The sequence below is a fragment of the Rana temporaria genome, chromosome 12 (assembly GCF_905171775.1).
Source record: "Rana temporaria chromosome 12, aRanTem1.1, whole genome shotgun sequence".
NCBI classification, from domain to species: Eukaryota; Metazoa; Chordata; class Amphibia; order Anura; family Ranidae; genus Rana; species Rana temporaria.
In genome coordinates this window covers 131,907,307-131,932,960 of record NC_053500.1, presented here as the reverse complement: position 1 = coordinate 131,932,960, position 25,654 = coordinate 131,907,307, and the positions used below count along the sequence as shown (strand labels likewise).

Sequence of the window (25,654 nt, the reverse complement as noted above, 5' to 3'; positions counted from 1 at the left end):
AAAGAATTTTTGCTCTTTCTAGGCGCATTGCAGGCGCTATTTTTATGCAATAGCGCCTGCAAAGCGCCTCAGTGTGAAAGCAGCCTGTCAGCGGCTTGCAATGCATCATGGGACTTGTAGTTCTGCAACAGCTGGGGGGCCCCAGGTTGCCTACCCCTGCTCTAATACATGGGTGCTCAAGTTGTGTCCCAGCTGTTGCGGAACTACAAACCCCACCGTGCCTCGACATTTTGGAAGTCATGCTTATAACTGTCAGCGGCTTGCAATGCATCATGGGACTTGTAGTTCTTCAGCAGCTGGAGGGCCCCAGGTTGAGCACCCCTGCTCTAATGGTTCCCAATCATCAGTGGAGACCAAAGCTCCCAATGACGGCTGAGACTGAGAGCCACCAGCCTCAGAAATGATGAAATAAATAATTACCAACTCGTGTAATATTTCTGTCCTCTGGCGCATTTCTGGAGTCTCAAGCAATCCTTGAATTTGACTGTCGGCCTTTTACAAGAATTGCATTAACGTCCTGGAGTTCTCTGTATCCCAGGGTTGTCTGAGGACACCACATGTCTGAACTGTATAACCCTTCAGTCCGTTATCACATGATTAAGTACAGACTATAAATAGCCAATCGGTAAAGGATACAATTCCAAAGCCATTTTCCTAAAGAGTAACTTTACCTATTTACAAACGTGTTATTTTTTCCAAATTTTCGGTATATTTTTGTTTTATTTAAAAAAAAAAAAACACAAATAGACAAAAATTATACATTAACCACTCAAGGACTGGACCAATATGCTGCTAAATAACCCAAGGGGTTTTTACAATTTGGCACTGCGTCGATTTAACAGACAATTGTGCGACGTGGCTCCCAAACAAAATTGGCGTCCTTTTTTCCCCACAAATAGAGCTTTCTTTTGGTGGTATTTGATCACCTCTGCGTTTTTTTTTTTTTTTTTGCGCTATATACAAAAATAGAGCGACAATTTTGAAGAAAATTCAATATTTTTTGCTGTAATAAATATCCCTCAAAAACATATATAACATTTTTTTTCCTCAGTTTAGGCCGATATGTATTCTTCTACCTATTTTTGGTAAAAAAATTCGCAATAAGCATTTATCGATTGGTTTTGCGCAAAATGTATAGCGTTTACAAAATAAGGGATAGTTTTATTGCATTTTTATAAAAAAAATTTTTTTTACTACTAATGGCGGCGATCAGCGATTTTTTTTGTGACTGCGACATTATGGCGGACACTTCGGACAATTTTGACACATTTTTGGGACCATTGTCATTTTCACAGCAAAAAATGCATTTAAATTGCATTGTTTATTGTGAAAATGACAGTTGCAGTTTGGGAGTTAACCACAGGGGGCGCTGTAGGAGTTAGGGTTCACCTAGTGTGTGTTTACAACTGTAGGGGGGTGTGGCTGTAGGACTGACGTCATCGATCGAGTCTCCCTATAAAAGGGATCACTCGATCGATGCAGCCGCCACAGTGAAGCACGGGGAAGCCATGTTTACATACGACTCTCCCCGTTCTTCAGCTCCGGGGAGCGATCGTGATGGGGCGGCTATAAACGAATAGCCGCGCCGTCGTCCCGGATCGCTCCCCGCGGGTTACCGACCGCCGCATGTACGGGGGGGGGGGGGGGGGTCATATGCCTGTACGTGCCATTCTGGCTTCGTAGTCAGCAGCTACACTTATTTTTGTAGCCGCTGACTTTTAAATGGGTGGAACTCCGCTTTTAACATCAGGGGCGATCAAATGCTTTAATGTGTTCCTAGGGAGTACTTTCTAACTGTGGGGGGAGGGGCTTTGACTAGGGGAAGGTAAAGATCTGTGTTCCTGCTTAGCAGAAACACAAGATTAGTACATTCCCCGCTCAAATAACTCGTTTACACCGGCAGACCGCAGTTCCTGATCAATCGGCAGGTCCCATCGGACATCATGTCTGCCGGGCTCGCTGATTGGCTCCTGCTGTGTCCACTCACAGCGGGAGCGGGTCGGCGGTGGTGGCGCACACACACGCCCCCCGGCAGTGTCAGATCACGTACTAGGTATGTGATCCGGCACAGAGCGGCCACCCTGCCGCAGTTTATGTGCGCGGGACGGTCCGCAAGCGGTTACCGTATTTATCGCGGTATAACGCGATCCCGCGTATACCGCGCACCTCTAAAGTGGCCCCCAATCCTGTGGAAAAAAAGTTTTTTTTGTACTTACAGTTTTGGTGTCTTGCGCGGCGTCCATCGGCGGCCTCGTCGGGTCCGGCGTCCGTCTGCGGCTTCGGGTGTCCTCTTCGTCGGGTCCGGGGTCCGTCTGCGGGCTTCGGGTGTCCTCTTCGTCGGGTTCGGCGTCCTTCTGCGGCGTCCTCGCGTCCTCCCCGCTCGTTTCCCGCGCCGAGTTTGAATACTGCGCCGACATATACAGAGCGCAGTACACTCGTGTATTGTCGGCCAGGCTCGGCAACACTTGCGCTCACGTCCTGGACGTGAGCGCGGAAGGAGCCGAGACTGGCCGACTATACCCGAGTGTACTGCGCTCGGTATATGTCGGCGCAGTATTCAAAACTCGGCGCGGGTATCGGCGTATACCGCGCACCCACGATTTTGCCCTGATTTTCAGGGCAAAAAAGTGCGCGGTATACGCCGATAAATACGGTAAATCTCGGCCCTTCTTGTATCCCTTCTCCGCTCCACCCAAAGCGGAAACTAAATTCTGGGCTGGAGTGAGGAAATGTCTAAATATTTCAATAAATGAAAAAATTTACCGCAAACCATAATAGTTTAAATCTAAAAATAAAAATCTAAGACACGTGTGCTCTGTTAGGATACGTTGTGCGCTCCCTGTAGGTTATTGTCACCCTCGGGCTTGTTGATGTTCTCCTTTCCTGGCTCTCTCATATTCCCTGCACTGACATTCTTTCCACTGATCTGTGTGCCCGCCAGTCTGGCATATTTCTTGGCGCACAGAAGCCTTTTATAAATAGAACTGCACACACACACCAATGTGAAACGCGCTAAATTTTTCCACCCGGACTCGACAATGAGCGTCGTCGTCATCTAGTGGTGAACTTGAATAATGCGGATAAATACAGTAAAGACTTGTTCTGACAGAAGGTATCACTTCCGTGACAATAAATACGGCTTGGGGCTCGTTCACACGGACGGTAAAAGCAAACCATCGAGCAATTGTTTTACCGCCCACCTAAACTACAGCCACTCGGGACTGTACACATGCCATGGCAAAAATTAAGCAGCACACGGTACCCACTGCTAAACGGGACCCTTTTAACCACTTACCCCCCGGACCATATTGCTGCCCAAAGACCAGAGCACTTTTTGCGATTCGGGACTGCATCGCTTTAACTGACAATTGCGCGGTCGTGCGACGTGGCTCCCAAACAAAATTGGCGTCCTTTTTTCCCCACAAATAGAGCTTTCTTTTGGTGGTATTTGATCACCTCTGCGGTTTTTATTTTTTGCGCTATAAACAAAAATAGAGCGACAATTTTGAAAAAATGAATATTTTTAACTTTTTGCTAAAATAAATATCCCCCAAAAATATATAAAAAAAAAAAAAATTTTTCCTCAGTTTAGGCCGATACGTATTCTTCTACATATTTTTCGTAAAAAAAAATCGCAATAAGCGTTTATTGATTGGTTTGCGCATTTTTATTAATATTTTTTTTTTTACTAGTAATGGCGGCAATCAGCGATTTTTTTTTTTCGGTACTGCGACATTATGGCAGACACTTCGCACACTTTTGACACATTTTTGGGACCATTGGCATTTTAATAGCGATCAGTGCTATAAAAATGCATTGGATTACTATAAAAATGCCACTGGCAGGGAAGGGGTTAACACTAGGGGGCGAGGAAGGGGTTAAGTATGTTCCCTGGGTGTGTTCTAACTGTAGGGGGGGTGGCCTCACTAGGGGAAACACTGATCCTCTGTTCATACATTGTATGAACAGAAGATCAGCATTTCCCCCCTGACAGGACCGGGAGCTGCTAAGAGAGCGGACGTTAATGTACGGGCTCTCGCCCAGGAGAGCCGACCTGCCGCCGTAGAATGACGGCGGCTGGTCGGCAAGTAGTTAAATGAACGCGGCCGCAATGCACATGGTGGGTTGGCATTTTGAAGGGTTAAAGTGTTACTAAACCCACAACAGTAAAATCGGTCTGTATATGCCAGGGATATACAATTAGTGGACCTCCAGCTGTTGCAAAACTACAAGTCCCATCATGCCTCTGCCTCTGGGTGTCATGCTTGTGGCTGTCAGAGTCTTGCTGTGCCTCATGGGACTTGTAGTTCTGCAACAGCTGGAGGTCCGCTAATTACATATCCCTGGTATATGCAGTAAGCAAGGGGTAGGCAACCTCGGCCCTCCAGCTGTTCTGAAACTACAAGTCCCATGAGACATTGCAAGACCCTGACAATCACAGGCATGACTCTTATGCCTCGTACACACGGCCGGTCTTTCCGAGGAAAAAAGTCAGACAAGCTTTTTTTCTCAAAGTCTGGCCATGTGTAGCCTCCATCTGACTTTTTTTCTCATTAGTCCGACGGATCATAGATAGAGAACCTGTTCTCTATCGTTCCATTGGACTTCCGACGGTGGACTTTTGCATGGTCAAAAGTCCGACCGTGTGTACAAGGCTTGAGAGGCAGAGGCGTGATGGGATTTGTAGTTTCACCACAGCCGGAGGGTCGAGTTTGCTTACCCCTGCGTAAGGTATGCTTGTTATACTCACCATGGAACCTAAGGGGTTAATTCTCTGCATTGTGTAAAAAGGCTGTTTGATCCTGTCTTCTCTGATCCTCCTAGGGCCTATCTGCCCTATACGCTGACTATGGTTAAGGCCCCGCAAATTACTCGACTAGAGGTCCGTGGCTGGCAGAGATAATGTCTCCGCCAGCTGCCATTTTCCTGAAGACCTGACCAGAACGAGCAGGGAGCCTGCCGAAAATAGAAATAGAGCTGCAGCGCCGCCCCCGGTCTGTCTGTCATCTGTGACCTGTTGTGGAAAGGGTGGGCGGTGCCGCAGCTCAATTTCTATATTGTAGCCGGCCGGCTCCGCCTCTAATTTGTTCCCCCTCGCCTCTCGCCAAGGTCTTCAGTTATGGCGGCGGACATTCCCATAGACACTCCTAAACCTTGTGGACGGCCTTCCCAGAAGAATTGAAGGTGTTAGAGCTGCAAAGGGTGGGCCAACTCAATATTGAACCCTACAGACTAAGACTGGGATGCCAATAAAGTTCATATGCGTGTAAAGGCAGGCGTCCCAATACTTTTGGTTATAAGTGTATGTCAGATGCTACAATATGTAAAGCAATGCTTTCTCCTTTTCTGTCCTGATTATTAATATGAAATTGCTCTTTTTCTGTTTTAGGGAACCACTGGATTTCCCAAAGGAGCCACTCTGAGCCATCACAACATTGTGAACAATGCGCAGTACGTGGGGGCGAGGCTCGGGTACGATTGGAAACGGGTGCGTGTCGCGGCATACACCGCATTCACATCCTTGTGTCTTAGATTTTCAACTAAAACTGACTTGTCTCTTTGCTGTTCCCTCAGGACGTCCGCGTCGCTCTCCCTGTGCCGCTGTACCACTGCATGGGCTCCGTACTGGGCAGCCTCACCGCAGTATTGTACGGGCCCACTATGGTCTTACCCTCTCCGAGCTTTCAAGCCCGAGCTTTGCTGGAGGCCATTTCGAAGGAGAAGTAGGTTTGACATTTTTTTTTTTTTTTTGATGTCAGCTGGTGTGATTTATTACATTGGTTAACCATTTCAATACCAGACACTTTCACCCCCTTCCTGCCCAGGCCAATTTTCAGCTTTCAGCGCTGTCGCACTTTGAATGACAATTTTGCGGTCATGCAACACTGTATCCAAATGGAATTTTTAGATATTTTTTTTTCACACACATAGAGCTTTCTTTTGGTGTTATTTAACCACTTGCCGCCCGCCAATGACAAATTGACGTCGGCAAAGTGGTTGTAAAATCCTGAGTGGACGTCCTATGATGTCCTCAGGATTTTGAGCCGCTGCGCGCCCCCGGGGGCGCGCATCGCGGCGATCGTTGTTGCAGGGTGTCAGTCTGAAACCCTGCAACACCGATCAAGGTAAAGAGTCTCTCACGGAGGCTCTTCACCACGTGATCAGCCGTGTCCAATCACGGCTGATCACGATGTAAACAGGAAAAGCCGGTAATCCGCTTTTCCTCATTCGCGTCTGTCAGACGCGAGTAGAGGAGAGCCGATCGTCTGCTCCTGTGACAGGGGGGGTTTGTGCTGATCGATTATCAGCACAGCCCCCCCGAGGATGCCCACTGGACCACCAGGGATGCCCACTAGACCACCGGGGATGCAAAAAAAAAAAGGTATGCCACCCTAGACCAACAGGGATGACAGTGACACAAAAAATGGATGCCAATCAGTGCTGCAATGGATGCCAATCAGTGCCCACAATGGGCATCACTGATTGGCAGGCATTGTTCGGCACTGATTGGCATCCATTAGTACAACACATACGATAGTGCCCATCCGTGCCGCCTATCCGTGTCCATCCATGCTGCCTATCTGTGCCCATCTGTGCCACCTATCCGTACCCATGCGTGCCGCCTATCCAAGCCCATCCATGCTGCCTATCCGTGCCGCCTATCAGTGCCCATCCGTGCCGCATATTAGTGCCCATCAATGCCACCACATCAGTGACGCCTTATCAGTGCCAGTCAGTTCAGTACCATCAGTGCCCATCAGTGAAGGAGAAAACGTACTTATTTACAAGGTTTTATAACAGAAACAAAAAAAATAAACGTTTTTTTTTTAGAAATTTTCGGTCATTTTTTTATTTTTTTGCAGAAAATAAATATCCCAGAGGTGATTAAATGCCACCACAAGAAAGCTCTATTTGTGGGTACAACATGATAAAAATTTAGTTTGGGTACAGTGTAGCATGACCGCGCAATTGTCATTCAAAGTGCAACAGCGCTGAAAGCTAAAAAATGGTCTGGGCGGGAAGGTGTATAAGTGCCCGGTATGGAAGTGGTTAACTACTTCCTAACTGTCATGATCACTTAAGTGCTCCTGCTCCGGATTCCAGCACCCGGGTGTTGGCTGTTGCTTTTCCTCTCTATCTGTGTTCACCTGTTAGGTGATTGATCTGCTCAGTCACCCGATATAAGCAAACTGAACGCTCTGTCCCTTGCTTGTGATAGAGACAGACTTACCTGCATTGTTCTAGACCAGGGGTGTCCAAACTTTTTTCAAAGAGGGCCAGATTTAATGAAGTGAACTTGCGTGAGGGCCAACCGTTTTGCCTGACATTCTTTGAACTAGGATTGTCCCGATACCACTTTTTTAGGACTGAGTACGAGTACCGATACTTTTTTTTAAATGTGTCCCCAAATGCAGCCATGTCCCCCCACAAATGCAGCCATGTCCCCCACAAATGCAGCCATGTCCCCCCCCCCATATGCAGCCATGTCCCCCCCCCCATATGCAGCCATGTCCCCCCCCCCCCATATGCAGCCATGTCCCCCCCCCATATGCAGCCATGTCCCCCCCCATATGCAGCCATGTCCCCCCCCATATGCAGCCATGTCCCCCCCCATATGCAGCCATGCCCCCCCTATATCCAGCCATGTCCCCCATATATGCAGCCATGTCCCCCCCACATATGCAGCCATGTCCCCCACACATATGCAGCCATGCCCCCCCTATATCCAGCCATGTCCCCCCCATATGCAGCCATGTCCCCCATATATGCAGCCATGTCCCCCCCACATATGCAGCCATGTCCCCCCCACATATGCAGCCATGTCCCCCCCACATATGCAGCCATGTCCCCCATATATCCAGCCATGTCCCCCCACATATATATCCAGCCATGTCCCCTAACATAAATGCAGCCATGTCCCCCCACATATTTCAGCCATGTCCCCCCACATATATCCAGCTATGTCCCCCCACATATGCAGCCATGTCCCCCCCACATATATGCAGCCATGTCCCCCCACATATATCCAGCCATGTCCCCCCCACATATATGCAGCCATGTCCCCCCACATATATCCAGCCATGTCCCCAAACATATGCAGCCATGTCCCCCATACCTAATGATGATGCCGCCACCACCGCCGCGTTAATCATTGTGCGGCGAACATTACAGGCAGCTTTCGTTTGAATAGCTGTTTTCCCTGCCACGCCGTGTAAAGGACACTCCCCCTTGCTCGGGATTGGACAGATCCGTCCAAGGGGGAGTGTCTATACACGGCGCGGCGGGCAAAACAGCTATTCAAACTAAAGGTGCCTGTAATGTTCGCCGCGGCAGCGGCGGATTTGCGATATATACGGCGGGGGGGGCAAGTATTCTATTTAGGCATGAAAGCTGAAAATTGGCCTGGGCAGGAAGGGGGTGAAAGTGTCCGGTATTGAAGTGGTTAAAAAAAAAGCAACCCAGTCTAATGGAGGAATTGCTCCGCACCGCTGCAGCAAACCATTGTATGGTTCCAGTGAGGTGTGTGATGAGTAGTGATTATTGTTCTTTTATCTCCCCACAGATGCTCGAGTGTTTACGGCACCCCGACCATGTACATCGATATGTTGGCAGAACCCGACTTTGCAACTCTAAGCTCCTCCCTCACCACGGGTAGGTGACCGGCGGATTTTCAGGGAACTTAGAAAAGTACATTTCCCTTTAATAAATGTCAATAAAGAATGTGGCATACCTAGATGCTTCGTTAGAAAACAGTAACTAATATATAATATTCTTGCTATAGGACAACTTTTTCAATCATTTCCATAATGCATAGAAATTGTATAGTGTCCCCTCCATTGGTGGTCATTATTGTCCACTTACAAGTTACATTGGTGGTCATTGTCGTGTCCAATTACATCTGTGGTCTGTCTAGTGCTTCTTTACATGTGGTAAGTGTATTGCCCCTTTCAAATTGGTGGTCAGTGTAGTGTCCCCTTACATTGGTGGTGAGTGTAGTGTCCCCTTACATTGGTGGTCAGTGTAGTGTCCCCTTACATTGGTGGTCAGTGTAGTGTCCCCTTACATTGGTGGTCAGTGTAGTGTCCATTTACATTGGTGGTCAGTGTAGTGTGTCCCCTTACATTGGTGGTCAGTGCAGTGTCCCCTTACATGTGTGGTCAGTGTAGTGTCCCCTTACATGTGTGGTCAGTGTAGTGTCCCCTTACATGTGTGGTCAGTGTAGTGTCCCCTTACATGTGTGGTCAGTGTAGTGTCCCCTTACATTGGTGGTGAGTGCAGTGTCCCCTTACATTGGTGGTCAGTGTAGTGTCCATTTACATTGGTGGTCAGTGCAGTGTCCCCTTACATTGGTGGTGAGTGTAGTGTCCCCTTACATTGGTAGTCAGTGTAGTGTCCATTTACATTGGTGGTCAGTGTAGTGTCCCCTTACATTGGTAGTCAGTGTAGTGTCCATTTACATTGGTGGTCAGTGTAGTGTCCATTTACATTGGTGGTCAGTGTAGTGTCCCCTTACATTGGTGGTCAGTGTAGTGTCCCCTTACATTGGTGGTCAGTGTAGTGTCCCCTTACATTGGTGGTGAGTGTAGTGTCCCCTTACATTGGTGGTCAGTGTAGTGTCCCCTTACATTGGTGGTCAGTGTAGTGTCCCCTTACATTGGTGGTCAGTGTAGTGTCCCCTTACATTGGTGGTCAGTGTAGTGTCCCCTTACATTGGTGGTGAGTGCAGTGTCCCCTTACATTGGTGGTCAGTGTAGTGTCCCCTTACATTGGTGGTTAGTGTATTGTCTTCTTACATTGGTGGTCAGTGTGGTGTCTTCTTACATTGGTGGTCAGTGTAGTGTCCATTTACATTGGTGGTCAGTGTAGTTTCTTCTTACATTGGTGGTCAGTGTAGTGTCCCCTTACATTGGTTGTCAGTGTAGTGTCCCCTTACATTGGTGGTTAGTGTATTGTCTTCTTACATTGGTGGTCAGTGTAGTGTCCATTTACATTGGTGGTCAGTGTAGTGTCCCCTTATATTTGTAATCAGCGGAGTACCCCATTACATTTGTGTTCAGTGTAGGACATGCTTTACCTTGGTGGTCAGTGGAATAGCCCTTCCTTATATTGGTGGTCAATGGAAAATGGGTCCCCTTACATTGGAGGTCCTCACATTCGTGGTCAATGCAGGGCACCACTTACCTTGATGGTCACTGTAGTGCTCAATTACATGGTCATTATAGAAGTGATCCTTTTCAGCGCCCCCTGGTGGACAGTGTAGGCATGAGATCAATCTGCCATTACTCCACTTTTCAAGGAACAACCTTTGGTGGAACAATGGAGCTCCGCAGATTCCTTGTCGAGACGGTCTGGTTTAGGAACTGTCAGGCAGCGTATGGTGGAATTTAAGCCACCCCCTCTACACAGTTCTTTCTCAACTACCAACGCCCCATGTGCATCACCCCCCACAAACTACCAGTCTGGGCCAGAAGTAAGAATATGAAGTCTACAGCTTGTGTGATGAATGTGTGCCCCCCCCCCCCCCAGGACCTTCTTCCAAACCCTACTCAGGATCTCCCCAAGCTACTCCATCATACAGTATTTTGGTAGCTTTAAATAAAAGTGGAACCTTGGATTACGAGCATAACCCGTTCCAAGAGAATGCTTGTAATCCAAAGTACTTGCATATCAAAGCGAGAATCTCCATTGAAATCAATGGAAATGAAAATAATTAGTTCTGCATTGACTTCAATGGCATGCAATACCGCATGCGGCCAGAGAGCCTCGTAAACACTTGGAAAGGGCCGAGGACACCTTGGAGAGGCTCGGGAATGGAGTATTTCCGCGATTTTTCGAGCATTTCCGAACGGTGCCGTTCGGAATTGCTCGGCTCCGGCGCCATTCCCCCCCCCCCCCCCACCTCAGGCCAAAAGCGGTATTGCACACTGATTTGGCTTGAACCCTGCTCGTTTTGCAAGGCAACACTCTCAAACCGAGTCAGTTTTTTTTTTTAAATGCGCGTGTTGCGAAACGCTCGTTATGCACGTTACTCGCAACCTGAGGTTCCACTGTATCTTACTAGGAATATTGATTTGTATGTCATATTTGTTTCTTTTATGTTATTGATTTTGCTGTTTTTTTAAGCATCTTAACACTTGACCTAAGAAGTTCAACCAATTCCACTGTTTTTACCTGAGGCCTTCTTCTGCAGGAATTATTGCTGGATCCATCGTACCCCCTGAGATCATGAAGAAACTTCTCACCGAGACAACGATGAGGAATATAATGGTAGGTGCTAGACATAGTACTGTGCTTATAAAGAGATACACTCAGAGAATAGGTGCAGGAACTCCTCCTCCTTTCTGAGTCATCCCTTGACTCCGCCCCCTTCCCACCTCCAAGCACTGTTCCTTGGTTCCACCTCCTACCCACCTCCCAGTACCACCCCTTTTAGAGAATACAAAAGCAAGTATCATTTTATAGTGCTAAGTATTATCAACAATGGACACCCCAGTGACAATACACTCCCAACAGCCAGCATCAATGGACCCTCCAGCAGTCAGCAATACTTGACCCCTCCCTCCAGCAATGATTGACCCCCTGCAGCATAAGACCCACCCCAGCAACAATACAACCTCCACTGGCAACAACAGACCTCCACAGCAACAATAACCCCCCCCACCTGCAAAAATAAGTCCCCTCCAGCAACAATACCTTTCCCAGTAGCCAGCATTAATAGACCCTCCAGCAGTCAGCAATACTAGACCCCTCCCTCCAGCAATAATTGGACCCCCTGAAGCATAAGACCCACCCCAGCAACAATACAACCTCCACTGGCAACAACAGACCTCTACAGCAACAAAAACCCCCCCCCCCCCGCAAAAATAAGCCCCTTCCAGCAACAATAAATTTCCCAGTAGCCAGCATTAATAGACCCTCCAGCAGCCAGCAATAAAAAACCCCTTCTTCAACAGTAAATCCCTCCCCAGCAACATAAGACGCAACAACAGATTCCCAAGCACCAGCATCAATAGATCTTCCAGCACCTCTTGCCATTACATATATTCAGTTCTGGAGGTGCCGGAACTGCGTTCCCCCTGCGTTCCTGCTGAAAAAAAGCCCTGGACCCTATGCTAGATATCCATTTTGGAGCCAATATAAAAAGACAGAAGAGGACCTGTCTCGCCACCTATGCCTCAGATCTTTGCTCTCTTGAAGAACTACACCAGCCAAATATATTTGCCATCCTGCGGCACTTCTAGGTGTCCTGTAGTGACTTAGTGGTTGGTGGGCTAAACCACAGTGGGTGGCAAGGGAAGCGGATATCTTCAACATCTGGACGATGGTCAGATGCTGAAGAGTCCTCAGCTGGCTTAGCTGCTCAAAAGAACAAAGCCCAAGGTGCGGGTGGTGGCATAGCTAGTAACTAGACCAGTGATGGCGAACCTTGGCGCCCCAGGTGTTTTAGAACTACATTTCCCATGATGCTTATGTACTCTGCAGTATTGTTGAGCATCATGGGAAATGTAGTTCCAAAACATCTGGGGTGCCAAGGTTCGCCACCACTGCGCTATACGGTCAAACTTTTTTGGACACCTGCTTATCACATCTCCAAATGATGGAGTTCGGGTGTGTATGAAGAGCTGGCTTTAGGGGTTGTAAAGGTACAATTTATTTTCCCTAAATATCTTCCTTTTACCTTAGTGCAGTCCTCCTTCACTTACCTCATCCTTCCATTTTGCTTTTAAATGTCCTTATTTCTTCTGAGAAATCCTCACTTCCTGTTCTTCTGTCTGTAACTCCACACAGTAATGCGAGGCTTTCTCCCTGGTGTGGAGCGCCGTGCTCGCCCCCTCCCTTGGACTACAGGAGAGTCAGGACGCTCTCTACGTTGCAGATAGAGAAAGGAGCTGTGTGTTAGTGGGCGTCCTGACTCTCCTGTAGTCCAAGGGAGGGGGCGAGCACGACACTCCACACCAGGGAGAAAGCCTCGCATTACTGTGTGGAGTTACAGACAGAAGAACAGGAAGTGAGGATTTCTCAGAAGAAATAAGGACATTTAAAAGCAAAATGGAAGGATGAGGTAAGTGAAGGAGGACTGCACTAAGGTAAAGGAAGCTATTTAGGGAAAATAAATTGTACTTTTACAACCTCTTTTAATTTCGTTAACTAAAACCGACTAAAAGACAGTTGGTGGTTCAACCCGTCTGCATTGGTCTACAACTAAAATATCACTTTTGGCTGGACTCCGCTTTTATTTGCTGACCATGTTTCTTTTGTAATTTTTATATTGTTTTCATATTATTTTTACACCGTAAACATCGGCCACTTTAGCGTAATCTGCGTCTTTTTTTTTTTTTTTCAATTGATTTATTTGTCTGACATGAATCAAGCTGTTATGAGACCGTGGACATTTATTGAAATGGTTTTAGTTGTCATTACCGCGTATGTATTTATTTCTATATATTTTCTATAATATATACATTTCTATGTACATACCGAGTTGGTCACATGATTAAGAGTGCAATGGCTGTTAGTTGGTCACATAGTTTACATGCATACATGTTGGAATGGCTTTTGGTAAATGCAAAATGGCAGCTGTAGAGATACAAGGTGGCTCCATCGTTATGGGAAGAGCGTCTTGAAGGTCCTACGTGTCAGTAGTTTACTGGTCACCCGGGTCTCAGTTCCCCCGACTGTCCATTTGGAGCCTGTAGGAAAAAAAAGATCGAGTTGTACTGCAGTAGATAATTGTTTCTAAAATAAAGTGGAGGGATACTGTATATACTCGAGTATAAGCCGAGATTTTCGGAAAAAAATTTTGTGCTGAAAATGCCCCCCTCGGCTTATACTCGAGTCACCTTTTTGCGCCTGATCTCCCGGACTTTGGGTACCCGGTACCGGCCGGCCGTAGGTCCCCTGGACCCCAAACACACATGTAGCCCCACTCTTCCTCCATAAGTGGGCCAAGTTTGTGTTTCGGGGGACCTATGGCCGGGGAGCACCAATTTTTCAAAGCCGGGCACCCTTCCATAGACTCCCATGTTAAATGGTAATTTCTCCGGTGATTTTAGGGACCCGGTACCCGCCGGTCGTAGGTCCCCTGGACCCGGAACTTGGCACACATGTAGCCCCTTTTCTCCTCTACAAGAGGATAGGTGCTAGGGACTGCTTTGTTTTGGGTTAGAGAGGACTTGCACTAGAAGAAAAAGGAGGGGGGCAGATTTGAAGTGACCCCATCCCTCCCTCCATCCTGCTCCATCCTTCCCCCTCGATCCCATCCTGCACCATCCTATCCCGGCTCCATCCACCGCCCTATGCCATCTCGGCTCCATCCACCCCACCCCAATCCCAGCTCCATCCATCCCCCCCCAAACCATCCATCCCTCCGGATCCATCCCTGCTCCATCCATCCCATCTCCATCCATTCCCCCCGATCCCATCCTGGCTCCATTCATCCCCCCAAACCATCCCAGCTCCATCAATCCCCCCGATCCCATCCCAGCTCCATCTACCACTCCGATCCCATTTTCCACTTTCCCAATCCCATTCCGGCTCGATCCATTGTGGTAGCTTAAAGGGGAGGTTCACCCTAAAAACGACTTTCTAGTATTACATTGGCCCCCCACATTACAATACAATTATGCCTATTATGTTTTTTTGTGTGCTGTACATACCTCGGTACAGCTAGTTCACCCGCGGCTTCCGGGTTGCGAGTCCCACGGGAGTGGGCATTCCTAACATGCTGTTGATTGACGTGATGACCAAAAACGAGCTCCCCCCGTTGCGTAAGCTGCATCACGATTGGCAAAAGGAGCCGAACGGCGAGTCGGCGCTATACTGCGCCTGCGCACCGCCGTTCGGCTCCTTTCGTCAATCGTGACGCAGCTTACGCGACGGGGGGAGCTCGTTTTTGGTCATCACGTCAATCAACAGCATGTTAGGAACGCCCACTCCTGCGGGACTCGCAACCCGGATGCCACGGGTGAATTAGCTGTACCAAGGTATGTACAACACAAAAAAACATAATAGGCATAATTGTATTGTAATGTGGGGGGCCAATGTAATACTAGAAAGTCGTTTTTAGGGTGAACCTCCCCTTTAAGAGGGGAGAGCCGAACCGACTCACTAGCCTGCTAAGTAGGGGGATGACACCAAGTTTTACCGCACCAGGTGACACCAACCCTAGTGACGCCTATGCTTTTTTTTTTTCTAAATAGCTTCCTTTACCTTAGTGCAGTCCTCCTTCACTTACCTCATCCTTCCATTTTGCTTTTCTATGTCCTTATTTCTTCTGAGAAATCCTCACTTCCTGTTCTTCTGTCTGTAACTCCACACAGTAATGCGAGGCTTTCTCCCTGGTGTGGAGTGTCGTGCTCGCCCCCTCCCTTGGACTACAGGAGAGTCAGGACGCTCTCTACGTTGCAGATAGAGAAATGAGCTGTGTGTTAGTGGGCGTCCTGACTCTCCTGTAGTCCAAGGGAGGGGGCGAGCGTGACACTCCACACCAGGGAGAAAGCCTCGCATTACTGTGTGGAGTTACAGACAGAAGAACAGGAAGTGGGGATTTCTCAGAAGAAATAAGGACATTTAAAAGCAAAATGGAAGGATGAGGTAAGTGAAGGAGGACTGCACTAAGGTAAAGGAAGATATTTAGGAGGAAAAAAATTGTACCTTTACAACCCCTTTTAAGTGTCTTAGAAAAAATACAGTGGCTTTTAGTTCAGCTTTTATGAATCCTTCTGACAATTGCGCAGCAAATCTTCTGTGAATGGACCCCTTTATCTTTACTGTTTTGGGATACCTATTGTGACCGACTCACCCAGGACAAAGGCTTTTGGAGGGGACTGAATGCTAACCTCTTGCCTTGCGATCTTGGGCCCTGGCATTTGGGGGAACGGTGCTCTTTGTGAGCTGTATGCCTGGGACCCTGTATATGCCATTAGAGTGACTAATTCATACTGTTGGGACATACAGTGTAAGGAGATGCTAATGCCATCCCCTCCAGCCATCTGTCTGTTCTCTGTGCTAATTGACCTTGCTATTGTGTGAAGATGTCCTGTGTTTACACTTATGATAATGTGTATTGCATAGCAGGTGAGCAAGGAGACGTGATGTCTACCCCGAAAGGTCATATCTATGAGTCGCCTAGTCTGGGTAAATGATTAGTTAATTAGCTCATGTTAATTTATGTTCTGGTTACCTCCTCTTTATACTGTATATAAAGTTGTATTCTTGGTTCTATTAAACACTCCATGTTCAGCACACAAACAAGTCTCATCTCGTTGTGTGCTTGTGAGCAGCTGGAATATCTGATATCTATATCCAGACTGATAGGAAGCGGTATATGACGGAAGCACTCAAGCGGAGTGTGGGACGTTCCGTTACACCTATGATCTTACCTGTTTAATGTCGTTCTCCTTTTTTTGATTTCTTTACTGGCTGTTTACACCCACGGAAGGCCCCTGTGTCTCGCAGCTGTTGCCCGCGGTATTGAGCCGGGCTTGCACAAGTGGCGTCTGGGCGAGAGCGGCTGCCGTCAATCCACCTAAAGAGGAAGGAGCATAGTTAGGATCGGTCGGCGGCGTGTTACGGGAGATATTTTCGTCTCTGTATGATTCTTTGATGTACCTTCTCACAGCTGCCAGTTGGCAGGAGCAGTGCCAAGGGTTGTTTGCTAGTGTCAGGTTCTGCAGGGAGGAGAATGGGGCATTGGCAGGAAGCTGGCTCAACTTATTTCCTTCAATGTTCAGACTCTTCAGGGCCGTCACTCCAACAAAAGCTTTTTCTGAAAACTAAAGCGAAAAATGTGAAGGTTTGGCCGCTGCGGGAGGAACAAACACTCCACCTCTTCCCCGCTCATTACACATGTCTACATCCCCCCCCCTACAGAATCCACACCCACTCCGTGTGCTCCCCACATTCTTTAGCTGTTAAAGGAATGCCATTGGAAATTTCCATCTGGGATCCTACTGAGATGCTTCAGCCAAGCTTAGAAAAGGAAATGAAGCTCTTTCATAGCTAGATTCAGGTAGGGGCGTGTATCTTTAAGGCGGCGTAGCGTATCGTATTTACGCTACGCCGCCTTAAGTCAGAGAGGCAAGTGCTGTATTCACAAAGCACTTGCCTCCTAACTTACGGCGGCGTAGCGTAAATGGGGCCGGTGTAAGCGCACCTAATTCAAATGAGGATGGGGGGCGTGTTTTATGTTAATGTTTGACCCAACATGATTGACATCGTTAATCGCCTTAAAGCGGTGGTTCACCCTAAATAACAAGTTTCTACCATGAAATCCAGCATACTAGCGTGAGCTACAGTATGCCCTTATTTTTTTTTTTGCGCTGTACTCACAGTTTAATCCCGTAGTTAAGTTTCAGACTCCCCGCGGGGAATGGGCGTTCCTATGCAGAGGGGAACATGATTGACGGCCGGCTATAGCGCGTCACGCTTCCCGAAAATAGCCGGAGTAGGACTCGGCTCTTCACGGCGCTATACGGCGCCTGCGCACAGACTAGGAGCTGACTGCGCAGGCGCCGTGAAGAGCCAAGTCCTATTTCGGCTATTTTCGGGAAGCGTGACGCGCCATAGCCGTGTGATTGGGGGCTCTGTGATGTTGGGGGGGATTCGTGTGTAGGGGGCCTTTTTTTTTGTATAGGAGCAACTCTAATGTTATGGTAGGCTCTCATGTATAGGGGGACTTTTGATGTGATGGGGGGGCATCTGATGTAAAATGGGGACTTTGAGCACCTTGATGGTAGCGAGGGACACCTTCCGGAACTCTTCGATCTCCCCATTGCCATCACCTATAAACCCTATCCTGGGGAATCCAGAGTTCCAACCAGGCCTCAACAACCCGCAGTTCCGAAATCTGTTGCCTAGTGGCCGTCTCCATTTTTACGACTTCTTGGGGTCAGATGGCAAGCTTTCCTCTACTGCCCTAACAAACACCCTGGCTCGCCCATTAGATTTTTGGGGCAGCTTCCAGCTCCGGCACTTCCTTCATTGGTGTGCTCGGTCTCCAGGTGTCTCCCGTCAACTTACGGAAATGGAGAGCATCTGCCATAGATGGGAACCGACTCGCCATTGCCTATCCACTTTATACGCTGCTTTGAACCAACCAAAAGAAGATTTTTACCCCGGCCTTCCTCTCTGAGGCCCCGTACACACGACCGAACATGTCCGCTGAAACCAGTTTCCGCGGACATGTCCGACCGCGTGTACAGCCTAACGGAAAGAAATTTGTCATGTCCGATGGTTAGTACACCTAATCGGACATGTCCGCTGGTTATGACGTGTAACCAGCGTCCCGAAATCCCGCGCATGCGTCGCATTGATTCGACGCATGCGTGGAAGCATTGCACTTCCGTGTTTGAGAACGTCGGTGTCTTCTACGTCACCGCGTTCTCTGTCCGCAGGGATTTTGGTCTGGTGGTGTGTACACACATCAGACCAAAAGCTCCCAGGAGACATGTCCGATAAACGGTCCGCGGACCGTTTTTCATCGGACATGTCTCCTCGTGTGTACGGGGCCTAAGTGGGAATCAGATCTTGATATGCATTTTATCGACCCTCAAAAGGAGAAAATTCTCTATTTTGCTCAGAAATCTTCGATTGCCACTAAGGTCCAAGAAACCAGCTACAAGTTATTAGCTAGGTGGTATAGGGTACCTGTTACTCTACACAGCATTTTCCCACAGGTACCAGATACGTTGTTCGCGATGTAACGCTGATCGAGGCACAATGCTCCACATTTTTTGGGACTGCCCGAAAATTAAACCGTTCTGGTGGGAGGAGACCTCTACAATTAAAGATCTGACCGACGTTGACCTAGCGGGAAACCCGGCATCGTGTCTGCTGCATCTCACAACACGGCCCATCAAAAAAAATATAAGACCTCCATCACGATCCAGCTGCTGAATGCTGCTAAGGCCTGTATTCCTCTGCCCTCAAAGTGTCTTTGGTACTCCAAAATTAATGAACTTAGGGACATGGGGGATCTTACAGCTACCTTATACAACCGGGAGGAGATCTTCCGGGACACTTGGAGGCCATGGCAACATTTTATATATACGGATGCCTATTTACAAGGTTTCGCAGCTCGGGTGAATCCTTGGGTTTTATCCGATCCTGGCCTTGGGCGAACGACCCTGATTCTTTCTCTGACTATTCTTCTGTTTCATCCCCTCCTTGCTCCCCCTCCACCTTTTTTAGTAAACTTTCTTCTTTAACCCCTCGTTCCCTCTTTTTTTTTGTAGCTATATACCTCAGACATTCTTGTATAGCCCCTGGGGCCCCCTAAGCGCCCCCCAGGACCGTATTTCTTTATTTTAGAGGCGGTATTTGATGCCTCTAGCTTAGTCAGTAGTTCTGATGGCTGACAACCATTTAAAGTTTGCTGGATCTCAAAGCTCTGTTGGCTGCGATCTGTTTGTGCAATTGATCTACAGTATTATGTTCATTATACTTGAGCATTTCCTACTATGTACAATTTATGATGCATGTTGGTTATCCATGTACCCCTTTACACTTTTCTCTGCTGGGTTTTAACTGTACATTTTTGGGTACACAAATAAACGAATTACAAAAAAATGGGGACTTTGATGTCATGGGGTCTTCCAATGTGAATGTGGGCAACTCTAACGCAATGGGAGGCTCTCTGATGTGGGGGGGGGGACCCTCTGAAAAGAAGGGTTAACTGATGTAAAGGGGGACTTTGATATAATGAGGGACCTCTGTTGTGGTGGGAGCTTCCATTGTGAATGTTGGTTACTCTAACGTGATGGGAGGGGCTCTCATGTATAGGGGGACCTCTGATGAGAAGGGTTGGCTGATGTAAAGGGGGGACTTCGATATGAAGGAGGTCCTCCTGATGTTATGTGGGCTTCCAATGTGAATGTGGGCAACTCTAACGCAATGGGAGGCTCTCTGATGTGGGGGGGACCTCTGAAAAGATGGGTTAACTGATGTAAAGGGGGACTTTGATATAATGAGGGACCTCTGATGTAGTGGGGGCTTCCATTGTGAATGTTGGTTACTCTAACGTGATAGGAAGGGCTCTCATGTATAGGGGGACCTCTGATGAGAAGGATTGGCTGATGTAAAGGGGGGACTTAGATATGAAGGAGGACCTCTGATGTTATGTGGGCTTTCAATGTGAATGTGGGCAACTATAAAATGATGGGGGACTTTCATGTATGGGGGACTTCTGAGTTGATGGGGGGCTTCTGACGTAAAGGGGGGATTTTAAAGGGGGTTTCCAATGTGAATGTGGGCAGCTCTAACGTGTTGGGGGGCTCTCATGTATAGGGGGACCTCTAAAGAGAAGGGTTAAGTGATGTAAAGGGGGACTTTGATATCATGAGGGACCTCTGATGTGGTGGGGGCTTCAAATGTGAATGTGGGTTACTCTAACGTGATGGGGGGGCTCTTATGTATAGGGAACCTCCTGAAGAGAAGGGTTGACTGATGTAAAGGGGGGACTTTGATATGAAGGAGGACCTCTGATGTTATGGGGGCTTCCAATGTGAATGTGGGTTACTCTAACGTGATTGGGGTGGGGGGGCTCTCATGTATAGGGGGACCTCTGAAGAGAAAGGTTGACTGATGTAAAGGGGGGACTTTGATATGAAGGAGGACCTCTGATGTTATGGGGGCTTCCAATGTGAATGTGGGCAACTCTAACGTGATGGGGGGGGGGGGTTTCATGTATAAGGGGACCTCTGATGTGATGGGGGACCTCTGAAGAGAAAGGTTGATTGATGTAAAGAGGGGACTTTGATATAAGGGAGCACCTCTAAAGTTATGTGAATGTGGGAAACTCTAACGTGACTCTCATGTATAAGATGACCTCTATTGTGGTGGTGGGGGGCTCTGAATTAAAGGGCTCATCCTGATGTAAAGGGGGAGGGCTCTTCTGTGAAGAGGGGCTATGATGTGATGGCGGAACCTCTGATGCGAAAGGGGACTTCTGACATAAAGTTAACTTCATCAGGGTGGTTGTATGCATCATCCCTTGCCTGGGTCCCCCATTGATTGGTAAAATTCATGTTTTTTTTTTACATTAGACTGGGTTGTCTTGAGGTTTTCAATACTTTTAAGATTGCTGTTACTTAAAAAAAAAGGTTGAGATGCTGCCAGGGATAATTTAATTGTCTTGTAAGCTGGACAGATTAGAAATTAATCGCTGTATTTCCTAATTGTCGAGCAATATTTGGATTGGTTCCACCACTGGCTATCGTTGCGTGTATGTGGAGCCTTTTGCGTGCCTTTACAATACGTCCTTAGTTGCTGTTTCGGAAAGTTGAGAGGTGAGCCGTCATAACTTAGCAAACTTTGAATTTTCCTGACCTGTGCTCAGAGTGTCTCTGTTTGCTAATCCGTCATTTCTCTTTGCTATTTTGGAATGAGAGAGCACAGGTGCCCCTCCTCCCGCGAGTCCTCCGAGCCCCAGACAGGGACTGCATTGTGAGGAGCAGAGGAGGCCGATGCTTGGGAGACATCATGTCAATAAACAGACTGTTCTTGAAAGGGGGGGGGGGGGGACTGGCTGCTCTTTTCCTATCCAGGAGGAAGAAGAAACAGCGGTTTGAGACTGGGAATTAACTCTTTCAACACTCGGATATTAAAAATAGAAGGCGAATTTTCAAAATACGGAAGCTAATGACAAATAGATTTTGGTCCTTGCATCGAAAATGCCAAGATTTTGGTATAACATCTGCACGTACTTTACACCTTAAACGGCCATATAAAAGCGTAAATATGAAGCCAACGTGCCATTGGGGCTGAGGAGGGAAATGCAAGCATTTTAAAATGGTCACCAAAACAGGAAAAGAAGGTAAGTCTTCCAGTAGGGCGAGAGGACATGTCTCTTTCCTCTCCAAAATCTCTGGAAATCCTACTTGGAAATCTTTTCAAATGATGCAAAAAAAAAAAAACTGACCTGGGGGTTTTAACCTGACTTTACTCTTTCCAAAAAAAGTTTTGGCTTTTTAAGAATCAACAGCTAATTTAATTTTGTGGTTTTGCTGAAAATGCACTGTGATAAAAAAAACGGCCAACACTATGGGGTTGATTTACGAAAAGCTGGAGCGTTCAAAATCTGTTGCAGCTGTGTATGGAAGCCAATCAACTTCTAACTTTGGCATGTTCAGTTAAAGGGGTTGTAAAGGTACAATAATCCGAGGCTTTCTCCCTGGTGTGGAGTGTCGTGCTTGCCCCCTCCCTTGGACTACAGGAGAGTCAGGACGCTCTCTACGTTGCAGATAGAGAGAGGAGCTGTGTGTTAGTGGGCGTCCTGACTCTCCTGTAGTCCAAGGGAGGGGGCGAGCACGACACTCCACACCAGGGAGAACCTTGCATTACTGTGTGGAGTTACAGACAGAAGAACAGGAAGTGAGGATTTCTCAGAAGAAATAAGGACATTTAAAAGCAAAATGGAAGGATGAGGTAAGTGAAGGAGGACTGCACTAAGGAAAAGGAAGATATTTAGGGAAAAAAATTGTACCTTTACAACCACTTTTTAATTTTGTCAACTAAAACCGACTAAAAGACAGTTGGTGGTTCAACCCGTCTGCATTGGTCTACAACTAAAATATCACTTTTACAACCCCTTTAAGCTTGACAAAAATCCTGGAAGCTGATTGGTTTATATGCAGAGCTTACACCATATTTTGCACCCTCCAGTTTTAGTAAATCCATCCCTATGGTTAATGTACATCCTTTTAGAGCTTGGAGAAGCTATAACTATTGACCACTTAGTAAGTGGCTAAAGCAGTCCTTTCTCCATACAGATATCAAACAGACATCAGTTTTGATATTTTTTTTTTCTTTTGGTCTGGAAATGTTATCGATGAGAAGCTGACTTTGCGGAAGATTTACTACTGTGAATGGAGAGATATTACCTTTTTGTGCTTGAAATGGACACTTCCTGCCTCCAAGATACTCTTTTTCTTAATATCAATTTAAAGTGACCTTATTTTGCTTTGTAAAATTACCTTTTATCTTATGCCATGGGGAGCTCTGTGGTTACCTACCACTTGTACAGAACCAATTAGCAGTTTTCCCCAAATACTGTACCCCTTGGAACGGCAATGGGGGTCGCATATTTAGCTAAACCAGCCTTGGAGGCATGCGTGAGGGATGAACCCTTTGCATTTACTTTTGCAGTTACCTTTATCCCATGCCATGGGAAGCTCTGTGGTTACCCCAATCACTATTTTGCATTGTCCAGTTTTAGTAAATCAACCTCTATGTCTTACTAGCGAGCGTTGTCATCTTTCGGAGAATAGACAGTAAATGGAGAGATGTTACGTTTTTGTGCTTGAAATGGATACTTACTGCCCCCAACATACTCTTATTTGTGATGTCAATTTAGAGTTACCTTATTTTGCTTTGTAAAATTACCTTTATCCCATGCCATAGGAGCTCTGTGGTTAGCCAAACCACTTGTACAGAACCAATTAGCAGTTTTCCGCAAATACCTCTTGGAACGGCAATGGGGGTCGCATATTTAGCTAAACCAGCCTTGGAGGCATGCGTGAGGGATGAACCCTTTGCATTACCATCACCAGTTGGAATGTAAAGCAATCTTTGTTCGTGAAGGTTGTCATTTATACCGGTCATAGTATATTTAGTAGTAGTTGGTCACATTCAACTGGACTTCAATAGTTCTGTGATATTGAAGACTTTTTTTTTAGCTTGCCCTATGCTCTTCAGAACTGAAGCTATGAAATATGAAATGTCTATATAGAACAGGTCCAGTTGAGTGTTACAATTACAAGATAATATTTGTATTGTTGATCTATTTTTTTTCGTTGCTTACATTTTAGCTTAAACTGGTTGTAAACCTCAGACATAAAATATGAACAAAGCATATGCCTCTATAGCATGGGTCTTCAAACTACGGCCCTCCAGTTGTTCAGGAACTACAATTCCCATCATGCCTAGTGATGTCTGTGAATGTCAGTGTGTTACAATGCCTCATGGGATGTGTAGTTCTACAATAGCTGGAGGGCCGTAGTTTGAGGATCCCTGCTCTATAGTGTGTACTTGTCCCTATCCTGAGCACTAAGTGTCATTTCTGTCTGCCACTTCATTCCTCTGCTATTAGTATGAATCATTTATGACAAGTTTTTTTGACACCAAGAGAAAAATGGTGTCAGGGTAGGGACCTCCAGCTCATTGACATCATCAGCTCTGTTCCTATGTTAAAGGGGGGGGGGGTGTCCCTTCCGTTCCCTCCCCACCCCTCCAAACAGCTCTCAGAGCTCTCCTCTCTGAGCTCTACAGTGTGTAATTTCAGTTCTCTGCCCCATTTTTTCTGACAGCTGAGACAAGCTTTATAAATTCAGCACTTTGATGTAGAGCAGGGGTCTCAAAATGGCGGCCCTCCGGCTGTTGTTAAACTACAAGTCCCAAAAGGCATTGCAAGGCAAAATGTGAATTTTTGGTGGTTCTTTAGTCCATGTTTTATGTTGACCGCTTACCTTCTCGATACCCATTTGGTCCATGGAGAGGGTTTCCATGTATCGGCCAAACGACTGGAAGGCGAAATCAGGGATGACTTTGATGGGGTTTCGGGAGATCTTATAATCTTCCACCACCCTCAGCTTGCTGACGGCAGCCAGCGGGTAAGTGCTCAGCTGGTTTCCGTCTAAGTGGAAGATGGCCAGGTTTTCCACTTCATCCAAGGACCCCGGCTGCAGCGTGGTGAGCTCGTTATCCGACAGGTAGAGCCAGCGCAGGTCCTTGGCGCCAGCGAAGGTCCCCGCTTTCAGCTCGCGCACCTTGTTGTTGCTGAGCTGGAAGATGAACAGGTTGGCGAGCGGAGACAGCAGCCCCTTGGGTATGTCGATGATCTTGTTGTGGTCCATGTAGAGATAAGTGAGCTCAGGCAACTCATCAAAGGCTCCAGCGCCGATCGCGCTAATGTCGTTGTGGGACAGGTAGAGATACACCAACCTCTTAAGACCTCGGAAAGCCCCGGTGGCCACTTCTCGGATCCCGCAGTACTGCATGTGCAAGGACACCAAACCTTTCATTTCCTTGAAGGAGTTGGGAGCCAGCACAGGGAAGGAGTTCTTTTGCAGGTTAACCAGGCGAGTTTGCTCGGACACTTTGGGGATCTTAGTCAACCCCGAGCTGTAGCAGATAACATGCTGCAGTTCTCCCCCGTGGCAGTGGCAGTTCGCGGGGCATGCCGCGAGGCTGTGGCACGCGACAGCTAGGATGGCGAGCAGGAGAAGAACGCGGAGGTGTTCCATAGCGGCCACACAGCACTGGCAGTGTGAGCGGGACCTCCACACACAGACCTATTTATATCATATTAAATTTAAAAAAATGCAGACCGCAGCCAAGCGCTGATGGAAGAGGCAGATTTTGGGAGGTGGGTGTGAATTTAACCCACTGAGAGCAGCAGAGAGAGAACGCCGTCCACTGAAAACCGGGCTGTGAGAGGGTAAAGCTTTGCAGGGAAATGCTTCAAGTATTTTCTTATTACAGAAGAAACAGTCTGATCTTATAGTCTCTAATTTAATTAAGTCTATGCGTCTCTAAGCTAATCTTTGTACAATTATTATTACTATAATATAGCCCACTGTGTGTGCGTGTGCATATACAGAGCCTGGAAAAAGTATTCATACCCCTTGAAATTTTCCAAATTTTATTATGTTACAAA

General features: G+C 47.2%; 2 protein-coding genes across 3 annotated transcripts in view; one reads left to right on the top strand and one right to left on the bottom strand.

Moving 5' to 3' along the window:
- The window catches only part of ACSF2 (acyl-CoA synthetase family member 2), a 72,941-nt gene that overhangs the window by 30,116 nt on the left and 17,171 nt on the right, over positions 1–25,654 (top strand). For both annotated transcript variants that reach the window (XR_005744483.1, XM_040330729.1), the window contains exons 7-10: positions 5,390–5,488; positions 5,575–5,723; positions 8,564–8,652; positions 11,192–11,268. Coding sequence is in view for 1 of the 2 variants with exons in the window: in XM_040330729.1 (XP_040186663.1) it covers positions 5,390–5,488; positions 5,575–5,723; positions 8,564–8,652; positions 11,192–11,268 (414 nt within the window). In the remaining variant the exon portion in view is untranslated. The remainder of the gene's footprint in view (positions 1–5,389; positions 5,489–5,574; positions 5,724–8,563; positions 8,653–11,191; positions 11,269–25,654) is intronic.
- CHAD (chondroadherin) lies at positions 13,375–25,280 on the bottom strand. Its single transcript, XM_040330730.1, has 4 exons — positions 24,465–25,280; positions 16,612–16,775; positions 16,383–16,528; positions 13,375–13,691 (listed from the first exon to the last, which is right to left on the bottom strand). Exons 1-3 carry the CDS (start codon positions 25,239–25,241, stop codon positions 16,387–16,389), a joined length of 1,083 nt encoding a protein of 360 aa, XP_040186664.1. The 5' UTR covers positions 25,242–25,280; the 3' UTR covers positions 13,375–13,691; positions 16,383–16,386.

Coding starts and splice junctions, on each gene's coding strand:
- CHAD (XM_040330730.1), bottom strand. CDS start 25,241: ATGGAACACCTCCGCGTTCTTCTCCTGCTCGCCATCCTAGCTGTCGCG. Junction 16,776..24,464: donor ACCAAATGGGTATCGAGAAG/GTAAGCGGTCAA, acceptor TTTTCGCTTTAG/TTTTCAGAAAAAGCTTTTGT. Junction 16,529..16,611: donor CAACTGGCAGCTGTGAGAAG/GTACATCAAAGA, acceptor CTTCCTCTTTAG/GTGGATTGACGGCAGCCGCT.